Raw genomic sequence first — 16,896 nt, 5'->3', positions numbered from 1 at the left:
TCCAGGTTATTGCATTATGTATCATAACTAGTCATAACAGAAAAAGAATAAGGCAGCCATAAATGAATCAATAAATCCTCTGGTTCATTCTGAATTACGATCCATTAATGGGCAGGCTGGTTGTGCTGAAGTCGACCAGCTTGTTAGGATTCTTTCATGCGACTAAAGTCACAAGCAGTAATCGTATTCTGATGGTGAGGAAACCTCCCATTGTCGGAATACAATAGCGCAGCGGGAGGGATTCCCCCATCAACACTGTCAATGGTGAAGGGGAAAAAACAAGCAAGTTTCTTTCCTTCAACCTGTTGAAGGAAAGAAAAATTGTATAATCTATGGATTGCTTAACTTTACAATTCACAACACACTTTTCTATAGATAGCTAAAGTCTACCAAAATGTAAAAAAAATAAAGTTCTTACCAAGATCTGTGAGACGTTTTGGTGATCTGACACAGTCCATTGATTGGTCTCTAGATCTTGATTGTTTTCTACGAACAGGAGACCTGCTAAAGCTTTTTCTCCTTACTGGTGATCTTGAACGTCGCCTTCTAACAGGAGATCTGCATGGACTTATTCTCCTTGCAGGAGATCTTGATTTTTTCCTTCTTGGAGGGGTTCGACTTTTCCTTCTCTGTTTGATGCTATAATGTTCTTTAGAGCTAGACCTTTTCCGTCTCTTTTCATTTGATTTACTTATGTCTCTTGAGGAAGATCGCGAGCGAGTTTTCCTTTTACGGATTACGTTACTTTGAGAACGACTCCGAGATCGATCAGACTTTGATTGAGCTCGCTGTTTGATTTTTGGTGATTTTGGGGTTGGCGATTTAGACTCTGACCTCCTTTTGCAGGCAATAGATGGCGTTTGGGAATGCCTTTTGTGAGAAGAGGATCTGGATCTCCTCTTTCTGGAAGCAGATAATGATCGAGAATGTCTTTTGCGTGTTACTGAGGTAGAGTGGGAGCGTCTTTTGCGAGCAGCAGAGGAAGAACGCTTTCTCCTAGGGGGAGATGGGGAGCGGGAGCGCCTCCTACGGGGTGCAGATGGAGAGCGTCTCCTGCGAGAAGCAGAGGGTGAGCGAGAACGTCTTCTGTGAGAAGCAGAGCGGGAACGTCTTCTGTGTGCCAATGAAGGTGAGCGGGAACGTCTCCGTCGACCCAAGGAAGGAGATCTCCTTCGGCGCGCTACAGATTGCGAGGGTGAAGGCCTTCGCCGAGATACAGATGATGATCGAGAACGTCTCCTGCGAGTGATGGAGGAAGAACGGGAGCGTTTCCTGCGAGCCACTGAAGTTGATCGGGAGCGTTTTTTGCGGTGAACAGATGAAGAGCGAGACCTTCTCCTAACTGGAGAGCGGGAACGAGAGTATCTCCTACGGGCTAAAGAAAGTGAGCGAGAGCGCCTCCTACGAGCTACGGAATTCGAGTGTGACCTTTTAGGGTCTACAGATGTAGAGTGGGATCGCTTTCTACGAGACGATCGAGACCTCCTCCTATGAGCTACAGATGGAGAGCGAGATGATCTCTTGTTGGCTACAGATGTTGATCGAGAACGTCTCTTCCTAGATTTAGACCTGGAACGAGATTTCCTAAATCTTGTATCAGAAACTGAACTTGATTTTTTTCTTCGAGTAGCAGATTTTGACCTTGATTTTCTAGTTTTTACAACAGACTTAGAACGAGATTTCTTGGCACGCGTCATCGACTTTGAGCGTGATCGTTTTTTCCTTGTGGTAGACTTGGATCTCGATTTCCTTCGGTCCTTTGATCGAGAATGTGAGCGTGCAGATCTGCTTGTATGTTTTGAAGGCGAATCACGTTTTGTGGATGTGGACAGAGAATTTGAAAGTTCTGTTTTTAACAAAGATTTGGAATGGGAACGCTTGTTAGAGACCTCTATAACAATAGGGGATTGTGTCACTGATAATTTTTCTTCTTCACAGAAGTTCACCATATTACTGTTATCAGAACAGGACTGCACCACTAGTGTGCCACATGTATTTAAAATTAAAGATACCTGCTCTGTCTCTGCTTTTGAAACAGGAGGTGATGATTTGATAGAATCCTCTGTTAACAGCAAATGGTCAAAATCTTTTGTTATCAACTGTGAATGCTCAACAGAATGTTCTCCTTGACTTAAAGCATGTGGGGTAGTTATTTCATGCAAAACTGGCTGTTCGGGCATACATTTTGTTTCATCACATGAAGATAGGGATGATGGTAGCTCCTGTCCAAATTCAACATCAAGAATTGTAGTGGCTGGCTGTTCAACTACCATTTCTGGATTGTTTAAAGCTGAAGCATGAGTCAATATGGAAGATCTAGACATTTCATATTCAACACAATCCAATTCTTTTGTTGAAGTTATAGAGGTATCCTTTTCTTCAGCAGAACAAAGCTGTACTTCAATTGTTTCTTGATCAACACTGGGTACGGAAAGCTGACTAACAAATGAATTTTCAGATGCAGCAAATGTAGCCGAAGACTCATCTGTTGCGTTGCTTAAAGAGAGTTTCCCTTCACAAGATTCTGGCTTAGAAACATGCACGATAGTCTGGTCAGAATCATAAGGCAACAGCTCAGGAGGTGTGTGAAAGACCGAAGAATCTTGTTCAGAAGAATAGTCAGAAATACTCTGGAAAGGGTTCGCAGGCTGCTCAGAATCATAAGGCAAAAGTTCAGGAGGTGGTTGAGAGATAAATAAAACTGGTTCAGATGAAGATTCTGAATTTTGTGTATATATAGGTGTAGGTTGCTCAGAGTCAAATGGCAAAAGGTCTGGTGGCGTAATTTTACATTCATTATCAAGCTGAACATTATCTCCAGAATCCTCTGCTACATGTGTGTCAATTTCAGTAGATAACGTAGTAACATGAATAGACATAAAGCTGTCCGCTTTATCTTGAATTTGTAAGCCCAAACTGGTAGAAGGTTCTTCAGGTTCTGCAGACAATATAGCGGAAAAAGGCTTGCTGCAAATCTGCACTGGGGATAATGGTTCGCTTCTCGTCGATGTGCTACCTTCAACCGTTTGATCAAGCTCAGAGATGTCACAGATTTCAGGATTGCTTAGAACCTGTTCATTCTTGGAATAGTCTTTATCCAGACCTGTTAGCTCTGAGGTATCCCAGGAGGTTCTCTTGCTAGCTCTCACAAGAGGGTGCTCTTGAGGAGACTGGTTATGTCTATGGGATATATTTTCTGCATGTTCATAACTGCACATTTCTAATGGTTCATTCTGCAGTAAACTATCAGGGCTAGAAGCAGCCTGGTCTGAAAGTGCTTCAGTTTGATCTGTTAAACTATCTGGAGGATCACATTTAAAGAGTTCTGTACTTTTGTCAGTCAGGAGCTGCTCAGTGGCATCCAAGTTTTTATCCTCTTCAGATGTGTACGACTGTTCTTTCTGTTCTACACTTGGGACAACACTGTCTTCAAAATGTGCATCAATACTTGATATGGTTCCATCGGTCAAGTAAACAGCAGAAGTAGCTCTGTCCAGAAAGGGCATCTCTGGGTTGGTACTAATGGGATTGATCTGTTGAACATCTGAACATGTGTCATTCATAGACTGGTCAGCACTAGAACCATTTTGCTCATCCAGAGGCTGGCCAGATACATTCATATCATCAATAGAAAGCTCTTGGTTGGTGCTAAAACATTCTTTATTCAGGCAAGATATTGGTGAAGAATATGCCTCTGAATTATTGTGTTCTGAAAACTGTGGCTGGTCAGAGTCTGCACAATGTTTTTCCGGATCAAGCTTTTTCTCAGGCTGTTGATCATCCCTTGTATACTGAATGCCCAGCTGTGGCTGCCTTTTGCCTGATAAAGACTTCTCAAGTTGTGACTGATGAAAAGGACTAGAGTGGTCAAGCTCTAGATGATGAATACTGGAAGTTGATCTATCCAGTTGGGTTGTGTCAGAGCTATGACAGTCACCAGTTAAATACTGATCAGAGGAGTCTATATAGTCTTCCTTTGACACCAAAGGTACAGAACTTTCAGAAGAATCCCCAAGGAGAGATTTATCTGCAGCATTATAGAGTTCTTCAGAGGAGATTTTATATGAATTCTCACTGCAATCTTCTAAAATTGGCTTACTGAGCTTCGGACTGGTTTTATGCTTTTGAAGGAGACTTGAGCAGGGTACATCTAGAAAGGGTCCAGTTGTATTGGCCTCAATATTTTCAGGCAAAGAGTTGTCAAATTTTGAATCAGACAGAGGTGACTGCATTAGTTTACGGTTTTTATCAATATCATCATGGCAGGATAATCCATGGTCCGGAGACAAATGAGGACTTGAATTTGTTTCATCACATTGACTGTGGTTATGACTAGAGTAGGTTTCAATCAGCTGTGGGGGGGCTATACTAGAGTATGGCTCAATCAACTGGGAGTGTTCCGGGCTGGTATAAGATTCCACAAGCTGTGGATGCTCTGCACTGGCACATGTCTGAACAGGTGCTGAACATGACTGCAGGTGCTCACTGCTTTCATATGGCTGAATCAGCTGGGGGTGATCTTGACTATCAATTGGTTGCACCAGCTGGGGGTGTTCAGGGCTGGTGTATGACCGAGCTAGCTGTTTGTCCTTTAGGCTGGCACGTGGTTGTTCTGCCTGCAAGTGTTTTGGGCCAATATATGGTTCATCTAACTGCAGATGCTCCGATCCAGCATGTGGTTGGTCTACTTGTAAATGTTTTGGGCTAGTGTATGGCTGATCCAGTTCTGAGCACGCTGTGATGGCATGAGGTTGAACCAGATGTGCGCATTCCATGCTGTCAAATGGCAAAACAAGCTGTGGGCTGTCACACACCTGATCCTTCTGCTGGTGCGCTGGACCGTCATATGGCTGAACCAGTTGTGGATGCTCTGGACCTTCATATGGCTGAACCAGTTGTGGATGTTCTGGACCGTCATATGGCTGAACCAGTTGTGGATGCTCTGGACCGCCATCGTCATATGGCTGAACCCGTTGGGGATGCTCTGGGCTGTCATGTGGCTGAACCCGTTGGGGATGCTCTGGGCTGTCATATGGCTGAACCAGTTGGGGATGCTCTGGGCTGTCATATGGCTGAACCAGTTGGGGATGCTCTGGGCTGTCATATGGCTGAACCAGTTGGGGATGCTCTGGGCTGCCAGATGGCTGAACCAGTTGGGGATGCTCTGGGCTGCCAGATGGCTGAACCAGTTGGGGATGCTCTGGGCTGCCAGATGGCTGAACCAGTTGGGGATGCTCTGGGCTGCCAGATGGCTGAACCAGTTGGGGATGCTCTGGGCTGTCATATGGCTGAACCAGTTGGGGATGCTCTGGGCTGTCATATGGCTGAACCAGTTGGGGATGCTCTGGGCTGTCATATGGCTGAACCAGTTGGGGAGGCTCTGGGCTGTCATATGGCTGAACCAGTTGGGGAGGCTCTGGGCCGTCATATGGCTGAACCAGTTGGGGAGGCTCTGGGCCGTCATATGGCTGAACCAGTTGGGGAGGCTCTGGGCCGTCATATGGCTGAACCAGTTGGGGGGGCTCTGGGCCGTCATATGGCTGAACCAGTTGGGGGGGCTCTGGGCCGTCATATGGCTGAACCAGTTGGGGGGGCTCTGGGCCGTCATATGGCTGAACCAGTTGGGGGGGCTCTGGGCCGTCATATGGCTGAACCAGTTGGGGGGGCTCTGGGCCGTCATATGGCTGAACCAGTTGGGGATGCTCTGGGCTGTCATATGGCTGAACCAGTTGGGGATGCTCTGGGCTGTCATATGGCTGAACCAGTTGGGGATGCTCTGGGCTGTCATATGGCTGAACCAGTTGGGGATGCTCTGGGCTGTCATATGGCTGAACCAGTTGGGGATGCTCTGGGCTGTCATATGGCTGAACCAGTTGGGGAGGCTCTGGGCCGTCATATGGCTGAACCAGTTGGGGAGGCTCTGGGCCGTCATATGGCTGAACCAGTTGGGGGGGCTCTGGGCCGTCATATGGCTGAACCAGTTGGGGATGCTCTGGGCTGTCATATGGCTGAACCAGTTGGGGATGCTCTGGGCTGTCATATGGCTGAACCAGTTGGGGATGCTCTGGGCTGTCATATGGCTGAACCAGTTGGGGATGCTCTGGGCTGTCATATGGCTGAACCAGTTGGGGATGCTCTGGGCTGTCATATGGCTGAACCAGTTGGGGATGCTCTGGGCTGTCATATGGCTGAACCAGTTGGGGATGCTCTGGGCTGCCATATGGCTGGACCACCTGTTGGGACTCAGGGACAATAATTGTTTCAACGTGTAGATGTTCTGGTTTTGTAAATGGTTCCAGGAGAATGGGCTCTGGGTCGGCAAATGGTTGCTCCAGCTTGTGCTCTGAGTCAGCATAAGGCTGAACAAGCTGAGGACCTTCCAAGCTGGCACATGAATGAATTGCTTGAGGACTTTTTGGGCTTGAGGGTGACTTTGGGCTGAAATTTGGTTGAACTAGCTGGATCGGATCTGGATTAACAGGCTGGTCCAACTGTGGGTGGTCGGTGCTGTCAAATGGTTGATTCGGCTGAGGAGACTGTGAGCTCATGCATGACTGAACAATTTGTGGACTTTCTGAAATAGCAAAAATCTCAGCTCCCTGAGCAAGTTCCTGACTGGCAATTGATTCAACCAGTTCTTGACTGTCTGGACTACCATATGGTTCAACAAGCAGTGGGTGCTCTGGACTGGCATAAGGTTCTACCAGCTGAGGGTGCTCTGGACTGGCATAAAGTTCCACAAGCTGAGGGTGTTCTGGGCTGCCATAGGGTTCAACCAAATGAGGGGTTTCTGGCTCAGCACTTTTATTTCCTGAAATTCGGCAGCTGGGACTAACATAGGGGTTAGCTTGCTCAGTAAAATTCGGTTTAGCAAAGCAATCAGCTGGCTCTGGACAAGGCAAGGTAGTGCAGGGTTCAGGTTTCTGGAGTTGATCTAGGTTGACACGGTGCTCAGTTATCTCCTCACAGAAGTGGTCATGGCTAGAACCAGTTTTAACTATTGGAGAATGATCAGAACTGGCACATGAAGCAGCCAGTACAGAGCAATCAGATACAGCATCTGGTTCGGTCAGTACATGGCAGTCAGAATCCGAATACTGAGTGACCAAAATGGCATGCTCTGGACTGGAATATGGTTCCATTACATTATTATCTGGACTATGATATGGGTCAACCAATGTAGCAAGATAAGGACTTCTGTAGGATTGCACTTGACTAGGACAGCACTCTTGTAGTAGGCTGGGGATGGCATCAGCATGCAAATCATTTTCTTTAGTGCCATCAATATCAGATGCTGGTAATAACTGACAGTCTGAGTTGGTACAAGATGCAAATTGAGTAGACGTGCCAGAGCTACCTTGATCTAGAGTATATTCAATTAATGAAGTGTTGTCAGATTTTAAACATGGGTCAAACAGTGAGGTATTGGATATACTACAGTGTTCACTTTCAAGTTGAGATTCAGGGCTCACAGATATTTCTTCCTGTGAAAAGCTCTCTGACATTTCAGGAACAGTCGCATGTGACAAAGGCAGTTCAGTAGGTGGACATTGGTCTGTACTAGGCAAGGACTCAAGGGCCATTTGATGTTCTGTCCTATTAAGAGCTTCAGATGGCAATTTTTTAGTATACACAAGTGATTCGGGTGCACATGAACTGTCTACAAGTTCTCCAGCTGTTAAGGATATATCCAAGTAAACAGATTGTTTGGCCGAGTCTTCAAACACAGATTCATGAACAGCACTGTAGGAGGCGTAGCCAGGCATTAAGCTATGAGCAGTAGTGGCCACATCTGGAACAGGCATGTTTACGGTAGCAGCAACATCAGGTACTGGAGTTGGCGTTGCAGCAGTCACATCAGGTAATGGAATTCCAGCAGCCACATCAGGTACAAGTGTCCCACTAGCCACAGGGACCAATGCTTCAGCAGTAACATCAGGCATCAAATTATGTCCTTCAGAAACCAGATCATCATCTGACGTATCAGGAATATGATCGGGTACAGGTACTTGAGCTTCATTGACCAAGTCTGACCTTGGTACCCGGGCTTCAGCTGTCAAGTCTGATCCGGGAACCTGGGCTTCAGTGGCTAGGTCAGAGCCTGGAACCTGGGCTTCAGTGGCTAGGTCAGAGCCTGGAACCTGGGCTTCAGTGGCCAAATCTGCACTTTGTATGTGTGTTCCTGAAGTGAGGTCAGGTACAGTCCATTGTGCAGCAGCAGCCAAGTCTGGAACAGACCATTGTGCTCCTGGTGCAAAATTTGTCATAGCCCATTGCGATCCAGCAGTAAGATCAGGTACAGTCCACTGCGTACTTGCAGTTAAATCAGGCACAGTCCATTGTGCACCAGTGGCAACATCTGGCACAGCCCATGGTGTTCCTGCAGCAAGGTCAGGAACAGACCATTGTGTTCCCACACTTAAATCATGCATTGGCCAATGTGAACCAGCTGCTAGGTCAGCCATGGGCCATTGTGCACCAGCTGTCAGATCAGACATAGACCACTGAGTTCCTGCAGCAATATCAGGTACAGGCCACTGTGCTCCACTCGCCATATCAGGTACATGCCATGGAGTTGCAGTAGTTAGGTCAGGTACAGGCAGTGGTGCCTCAGGTGCTAAACTGGTTACAGACATTTGCTGTTCAGGGGGCGCACTGGGCACAGGAATTTGCCCATTTCCATGCTCACTAGGTAGAGGCACTTCTGCTAAGTTGGGCACAGAAATCTGACTTGCATTCAAACTGGGTGCAGAAACCTGTGCTCTGGTAGAAAAATTGGCTGCAGGTAATTGTGCTCTTGCCGTAATTGTTGATAATGGTATCTGTTCCTTAGACAACTTTCCACTAGATCCTTGAGACTTGGCTTGGGATAACTGTTTCTGAATAAGAGACTTTAGTCCAATGCTATGTTTAAAAGCTGCTGCTTTTGATTGGGTAGATTTCTTTTGTGGTATGGGAGATATAGACTTGCGCTTAGTTACAGGAGATTTGTCTTTTAGTTTGGCTTGGGATCTTGACCGACGGCCACGCATTGGCGACTTGGACACTGAACGTCGTTTCTTTGCTGACAAAGTACCAGAAGTTCTAGAGGATGATCTAGAATGCTTTCTGGAGGATGACAGGGAACGTCGCCACCTTCCTCGAGACCTTGAGCGATGTCTGCGTGTATGTGACCTTGACCGACTGCGGTGCCTTCGGGCTGGAGATCGAGAGACAGAACGTCCCTTGTTTCTTGAAAGGGACCGTTTATTAGGAGATGTTGATTTTGAACTTGATCGAGAATGTTTCCTGTGCAAAGAAGCTTTGGAATGTGAAAGATGTCTCTTTGATACTGATATTGACCGTGAGCGGCTCCTTGATGACCCAGACTTAGACCGTGATGTTTTCTTGACATCGGAATTTTTGGTGTGTGAGCTTTTCCTACATGCGGATTTAGATCGCGATCTTCGGCTACCACTTGGAGATTTTGTGTGCACTCCCTTTCTTCGGGTTTTTGATTTAGAACGTGAACTTTCTGGTTTCCCCACAGATCTGACTCTTTCTGAGGATTTTGAATGTGACCGCTTTCTCTTTCCAGATGATTTGGATGGTGAATGCTTTTTTTTACTCTTTGATTTTGACTGTGAACGTCTCTTTCTTCCACGTGATTTTGAGCGAGAGCGTTTATTTTTAGACGATTTTGAATGAGAACCTTTCTTTCGTGATGATGATTGAGAACGCTTCTTCCGAGAAACAGACTTTGAACGCGAACGTCTTTTTCTGGTTGTAGATTTAGATCTTGAACGAGAACCCCGTTGCCGTTCCACAGATGGAGATCGGCTATCCTGGGCCACAGATCTTGAGCGGTACTGCCTCTGCTTAACTCCCAATTTAGATAAAGGATTAGTAATGTGAGGGAAAGCAGGTTTGATAACAGCACTGGATTGTGAGTCATCGGTTTGGATATCTTGCTGCAAGACATCTTTGCCTTCTGATCCCACAATAGACAAGCTCTCTGGTTGTAAAGGTTCTGGTAATAGAGTGTCCAGTTGTTTCTGATGTAAAACATGCTGAGGTGATTTAGCATTGGTGCTTGAAGAATCAACATATAACGAAACACTTGTCTTTGTAGAAAGTGACGATGAACTAACTTTCGAAGTTTCTTTATCAGAAGACTCATCAGATGTGTTGCATAACTGTGAACTAGCAAGCGTCTTGAAAGTTTTGCTAAACTTAAACTGTAGTGGCATTGCTGCTGCAGGCTTCTGCATTTCATGAACAGATGTAGATATCTTCTGGGCTTCAGTGGTGTTGGAGCAAACATACTCAGAGTCTGTGTAAGATGTATATTCAACTTGTCCATGCTTTACCTTAGTTTCAACATCTACTTTCAGATTATCTTTCTCAATAAGCTTAGAAACAAGTTTGATGTTGCCCTCTTCGGTAACTGGTTTAACACGCATTTCAAGGCCAGAATTTTGACTGGCAGGCAAACTAGCAAAATTTAAAGCAGTGTAAGAGCTAGCTGACTTTTTTGGACTGTGGTTACCAGCCTCTATGTCTAATCCAAAGGGTTTTTCAGCAACCGTTTTACCTTCTTTAGAATCTCTGAAAAGGAACATATCAGGCCCATGAACTTTACAGTCTTCATTTGTGTTTGTAGAGTGGGCAATATTATCCAAATTCTGATTGTTGTCCAACAAAAAAGAATACTGTACATTTGGTAAATTACTGTCTCCATCTGTTGGTTCCACAGTTGTCTTAGATAGTGTATCAGTTAACTGGATATACATCTGTTGCTTCTGAGAAGGCATTTCCATGGGAATCAACATCTTGGGTGTCTCAGGACACATTTTTATATCTGGCACATTAGACTGCTGTTCTGCCTCACACCTCAAGTTTTGTTCTTTATCAGAAACGGCACGCGCTAAATCTTTAAGACACACAGAATTAGTATTTTGTTCAGCGTCTTCACTAGCTGACACAAAGTCAACCTTATTGCCATCGTCAACATGCGTTTCACTATTGATAGGACAGGATTTCTTGATTTTGATGCTTTCGGGAATCTCATTGCAATTTTGGGATTTATCAGAAAACTCTTTTCCAAGATCTGCAGTGGAAGATACAGCATACTGATTTGAAGTAGCAGACATGCATTCAATGTTTTCAGAGGAACTGTAAAGTGACTGGTCAAGTCCACCCTGTTCAACAGGCTCGAGAACTTGTTTGGAAGATAATGCACTGTCAGTAAGAGATGCAGAGCCATGTGGACCAGATTGTCTAGATTTGTGAAAAATTCTGTTAGTTTGATCTTCAGAATAGGGAAACCTGTGAGGCGATAGAGTTTTCTGTGGGGAAAGCTGAGGCTCATCTCCCAAGTCTGCCTGGGATATGCGAGTTTCTGTTAAGTCTACCTCTGGATTGTTTATGTAATGACCTTCAGTCTCACTTGGGTGCTCTCTCTCCGTAGAAACCAACAAGTCAGCTTTATCATATATACTAGTCAAATTTTCATTGATTAGTCCTTGCGATGCAAAATCATTTTCTATTGAAAAGCTTTCTGCAGTGGTACCATAGGCAACATCCTTGTTTGTTTGCTCACTGTAGGTCTGCTGTGACATAATGGAATGACTCTGTTCAGTAAACGGAGCAGTATGAGATGCTGCAGCGGAGTTCTGCAGCACTACCTTATCTCTACTTGACAAGTCAAACTCAAGAGTTGGAGCATTTTCAGGCTTTAAATGACAAGAAGAATTAGTATCCACTTGGGAATAACTTTCAGAAACTTCCCCTTTCAAAGTTCTTATATGAATCTCAGATAGATTATTTAATGAAGATTGCAAACTTGTAATGTTGGCAGCAAGAAATGGATTTGGTTTTACTCCTGCATCAGATGCGATATAGCTAGTGAGAGAAGCATGGTGCAAAGGATCATGGATAAGATTCAACTCAATGTCATGCTCATCACTGCGTGAAGCAGAGGTGTCTTGCACAGTCAGTGTCCTAGAATATTCTGTGGAGGGTTCCATACAAGATACAGTAGATGTTGAAGGTAAAGTTACACTATCATGTCTCTTAAAATCATCAATACTCATTTGATTGCTGCATGCCAATTGCTTCCAATCAGAACACTGGACAGTTTCTGCTGGCAAGGGATTTGAGGCTATCGAACCAGAATCTTGACTATTGGCCACATCAAGGAAAGAACCTTTGCCTTCTGCTTCAAGGCTGCTATAATCAGAAGGTAAAGCTTGATTACTTAACGGCAGTTCATCCTCCATACTGTACTGGTCACAAATAGTTGATTTATACACATCAGGAGAATCTTTAGGTTTGGTTGTACATGTTTTCGCCATTTCAGAACCATTGTTGTCCAGTTCATGTTCCACAACAGACACTATGTCAGGTTTTTGAATTTTATCACAAGGTTCCTCAGCAAGCCTTGCACTAACCCTCTGTGAAGAATGAAAGAGACTGTCATTAAAAACTCCGGCATCTCCTGGCAAACTTTGTAGTTTCTCATTAGTCTCTGTGCAGTCCAAAGAAGTCTGGTCAAAGGGCTTGTAGGGTTCTACTGAAATGTTTGTAGATGCAAGCATCTCTTTAGCAGATTTATCACTATGAGGATTTTGCTCAGAATTCGACTCAAACAAACTGCATGGCAAGTTTGAAGCGGATGCTTTGAATGAAGAATCAAACAATTTTTCATTTGATAGAACACAGGAGTTAGTCTCTGGAACATTTTCACTCGATTCTATTTGTGTATCAGTTTTGTCCAGATATATAGTACCAGCTTTAAAAAGTGATTCTGAAGTCATCTGGGGAAGTTTATTTTCATCACTAATGGTTTCTGATGAGGAAGCAGGTTTATTAGTTTGTTTAACAGTTGAGGAAATAGAAAAATGGCTTTCATTTAAAGGTGCGAGTCCAATAATTCTTATTTTACTAGTCGATCTAGAACGCGATTTGTGTTTTCGTTCAACTGATCTTGACTTGTGTTTCAATATGACAGATCCTGAAGGTGATCGTGAGTGGTTTTCTGTATTGGATTGTGATGGTCTTCTAGTTGTTGAAGGTGAAGTAGACCTAGATCCTTTCCTAGCAGCAGAGGTGGATCTTGTAATTTGTCTTCTAGTATTTGAACTAGACCGTGACCGTTGTCTTTTTAGAACTGAACCGGAACTCAACCTTTGAAGTCTTTCCAAAGATTTCCTTCTCCTGGACACAGAACTATAACTCTGCCTCCTGTTATGCGAAGCCGACCTGGACTTTCGTGTTCTTGTAGGTGATGCCGACCTGGACCTGCGCCTCCTGGCAGGCGAGACCGACCTGGACCTGCGCCTCCTGGCAGGCGAGACCGACCTGGACCTGCGCCTCCTGGCAGGCGAGACCGACCTGGACCTGCGCCTCCTGGCAGGCGAGACCGACCTGGACCTGCGCCTCCTGGCAGGCGAGACCGACCTGGACCTGCGCCTCCTGGCAGGCGAGACCGACCTGGACCTGCGCCTCCTGGCGGGTGAAAGCGACCTCGACCTACGTTTCCCGATGGGTGAAAACGACCTTGATCTACGTCTTCTGGCAGGTGAGGCCAACCTTGATCTCCGTCTTCTGGCAGGTGAGGCAGACCTAGACCTTCGTCTTCTGACAGGCGAGGCAGACCTAGATCTTCTTTTGCCAGGTGAAGCTGATCTGGACCTGCGCCTCCTAGCAAGTGAGACTGACCTAGATTTGCGTCTCCTAACTGCAGAAGTAGACCTTGACCTTTGCCTCCTGGCAGCTAAACCAGACCAAGATCTTCGTCGTCGGGATATTGAACCAGATTTTGAATTCCTTTTCCGGGATCCTGAAACAGACCTTGATCGTCGAATCCTGGACACAGAGCCAGATTTCGATTGCCTTCTATTCACAGATTTTGATCTAGTTCTCTTATTAGCCGATTTAGACCTCTGTCTATATTTTCTGCTAATCGATCTGGATTTTCTTTGCCTACTTGGTGACCTAGACCTTGTTCTAGAGCAACGTCTTTTTTCAGTTGATTTCGATCTTGACTTGTGTCCCTGTGCAGGTGACTTTGTTGACCAGGGTTTCTTGACCACAGACACTGATCTCCTTCGATCTCTTATAGATTTTGACCACCAATTTGTTATCAGGGATTTCGAATATTGAGCAGAATCCCTAGAGCTTGACCGTTGCCTCCTTGCTGAAGACCTAGAGGTTGATCTTCGTGTTGGACCCCGAGAACTGGATCTGGACTGTTTTCTTTGATCACTGGAAATAGAATATGATCTCGGCAAAGATTTAGGTGATTTTTTGCTGGTTTCAAGACACTTTTGGACCTTTACTAAAGAGCTAGATCTTGATCGATGCCTTGAATTTGACCGTGATTTTTCCTTGGATATTTGCAGCTTTTCACAATTTGACTGCGATTGGGATCTTGATAATGAGAGAAGGGAATCTTTTTCACTGTTAACATCTATTGGACTGTTCACTCCTGGACTTTTTGTTTGTGAATATATGGGCAGAGATAGTCCACTCTGCTGTGTTTTACCAATTTCAGAAACCTTTTCAACATGTGAAGTAGATTCACTACTTTGCTGAACGACGACAACCGATGCTTCACACTGTTCTTTAATTTCAACATCACATGTCACAGAATTTGAAGAAACATTTTTACCCAACTCATTTGGGCATTTTGGGCCAAAGAAACCAGAATCTACATCTAACGGCAATCCTACTGGTTTATCTTCTATTGCAGAACTAATACTTTGTGTGTTCACTAAAGATAGTACAACTGTATTTGTAGTTTCTGCATTGGATAAGGCATCCAATATTCCCTGCTCTTTTGGAGGAGATGAAAATGCTGGTTTCCACACAGATTTTGTTTCTGAACTGACATTCTCTTGGTCCTCAACACTCGAAACCGATTTTGATCTTTTCTCATGTTTCTCTTTTTTCTTTTTCTTTTTTTTCTTTTTGCTTTTATGTTTTTTGTGCTTCTTGGATTTCTTTTTTGATGAATCCCTCTTTACTTCATCGTCGGAGGTCAATTCTGCAGATTTTAACTCCTTTGATGCACTATCAGTTTCTAGAGCTGTAGAAAAAAAAAAAAAGAAAAAAAAAACACTTTAGAAAATATTCCAATTGACAAAAGGACACAATTGGCAAAGCCCCTAGAGCAGGGGTATGCAACCTGGGGCCCTCCAGCTGTTGTTGAACTACATTTTCCATGAGGCATTGCACGGTTAGAAGCTACAAATACTCCCAGAGACATGATGGGACTTGTAGTTCTGCAACAGCTGGAGGGTCCTGGGATGCCTACCCCTGGCCTAGAGTGCAATATAAAGTAATAAAGACCCCTGAGCAACCATTAATGATGAAATAAAAAATATATCAGATAACAAACAATACACTGAACTATGTATATCTATATTTTGCCGTTTTGCACAACAAAAAAAACAAAACAAAAAAAAAGACCATCTCTATGCTGCTGCTGCTGGATTAGTATCCACACCACACAAATTAAAATAATTTATACAGTAGTAGACCGCTGAAGAGAAAAAAAACGTTCCCCTTGCAAAATAGCAGCATACCTACCTTAAAACAAAGCCCTCCAGTGGCACGCTGTCACCGCTAAGAGGGCATCCATCTTTGCTCCACCGTCATTCCGGGTTTGCGGACTCCGGCTGTGTGTGTGGTCGGAGGTACAACTATGTCACTCTAGCACATGTGCGCAGGAGCCCTTGGTTACGGCACAGTGCTCCGAAGTTCCGGCATGGTATGCCAAACCTTCAAAATGCATCATGTGGTGGCGTCACTGGCTGCATCCAGGGTGAATATCTCCTCAACAGTGCACATTTAGGAAATATTCATTTTACCTCCAGCGTGTGCATATTTTCTTCACTTGATGACCGTCTTCGCTGTATTCCATGGTATATCGAATGCCTAAATTCTTTTATACCCTTCTCCTGACTGATACCTTTTAACAATGAGATCCCTCTGATGCTTTGAAAGCTACATGCAGACCATGGCTTTTGCTGTAGGATGCGACTAAGAAAATGTCAGGAAAGACCTACTAGAACATCTGAACTTTATTTGGGGTTAATCAGAGGCACTTTAAATGATGGCAGGTGTGTACCAACTCCTATTTAACATTAGCTTGAATGGGATTGCTTAATTCTGAACACAGCTACATCCTCAGTTATAAGAGGGTGTGCACACTTATGCAACCACATTTTTTTTTTTACTTCTCCCCACTAAAAAGATTTCAGTTTATAGGTCACATTTAAAAAAGTTGGAAACAGTTGTGCAATAATTTTTTTTACATAACAGAAACTTGACATTTTAACAGGGATGTGTAGACATCAGGGCTGTGGAGTCGGAGTCGAAGGAAATTTTGGGTACCTGGAGTCGGAGTCGGCAAACAATGCACCGACTCCGACTCCTACTAAATTTAGATTGGAATAATAAAAAAAAAGAGCAAGTTTAAATGTCCCAATTCACAAAAAGTTATAATTAATGACTTCTCTACTGTAAGAATAAAGACCAATGCATGCAGTGCCTCACGTAACCGCAAAACGAACAGGTTAAGTGACCGTGAAGAAGCATGCTTTTCATGTGCTTCACTATATGGCACGCAACGCACAATTAGGAGCTGCAATACTTATACTTTCCATAGTGTTGTGTTCTGCTTTTACAGGGAACGCATTTTAGAGAACCAGTAAGTGTCCAAATAAAAAAATTCCAACAGGAGTTTTATAAAGCACTAAAAGAAGTTGAAAAGTATGATCGCTCATCAAAACTTACTGTTGAAGAAGCCATCCTTGTTTATCCAGAGATCGTTAGTGATGTGGCCAGAATAGTTACTGCAATGCCACCCACCCAAGTCAGAAAGATTATTTTCAGCCCTAAAAATAATAA

At 44.3% G+C, this 16,896-nt stretch overlaps 1 protein-coding gene across 17 annotated transcripts in view; it reads right to left on the bottom strand.

Annotated features, from left to right (window-relative positions):
* The window catches only part of SON (SON DNA and RNA binding protein), a 182,819-nt gene that overhangs the window by 112,619 nt on the left and 53,304 nt on the right, over positions 1–16,896 (bottom strand). For 15 of the 17 annotated variants that reach the window (XR_005747146.1, XR_005747145.1, XR_005747147.1 and 12 more), the window contains exon 3: positions 419–15,070. Coding sequence is in view for 12 of the 17 variants with exons in the window: in XM_040338922.1 (XP_040194856.1) it covers positions 419–15,070 (14,652 nt within the window). In the remaining 5 variants the exon portion in view is untranslated. The remainder of the gene's footprint in view (positions 1–418; positions 15,071–16,896) is intronic. The other 2 variants (XM_040338921.1, XM_040338920.1) reach the window with 2 other exon arrangements.

The sequence above is a fragment of the Rana temporaria genome, chromosome 2, assembly GCF_905171775.1.
Source record: "Rana temporaria chromosome 2, aRanTem1.1, whole genome shotgun sequence".
Taxonomy (NCBI): Eukaryota; Metazoa; Chordata; class Amphibia; order Anura; family Ranidae; genus Rana; species Rana temporaria.
Note: the sequence above shows the minus strand (reverse complement) of the source record. Positions and strands in the feature narration are given on the sequence as shown.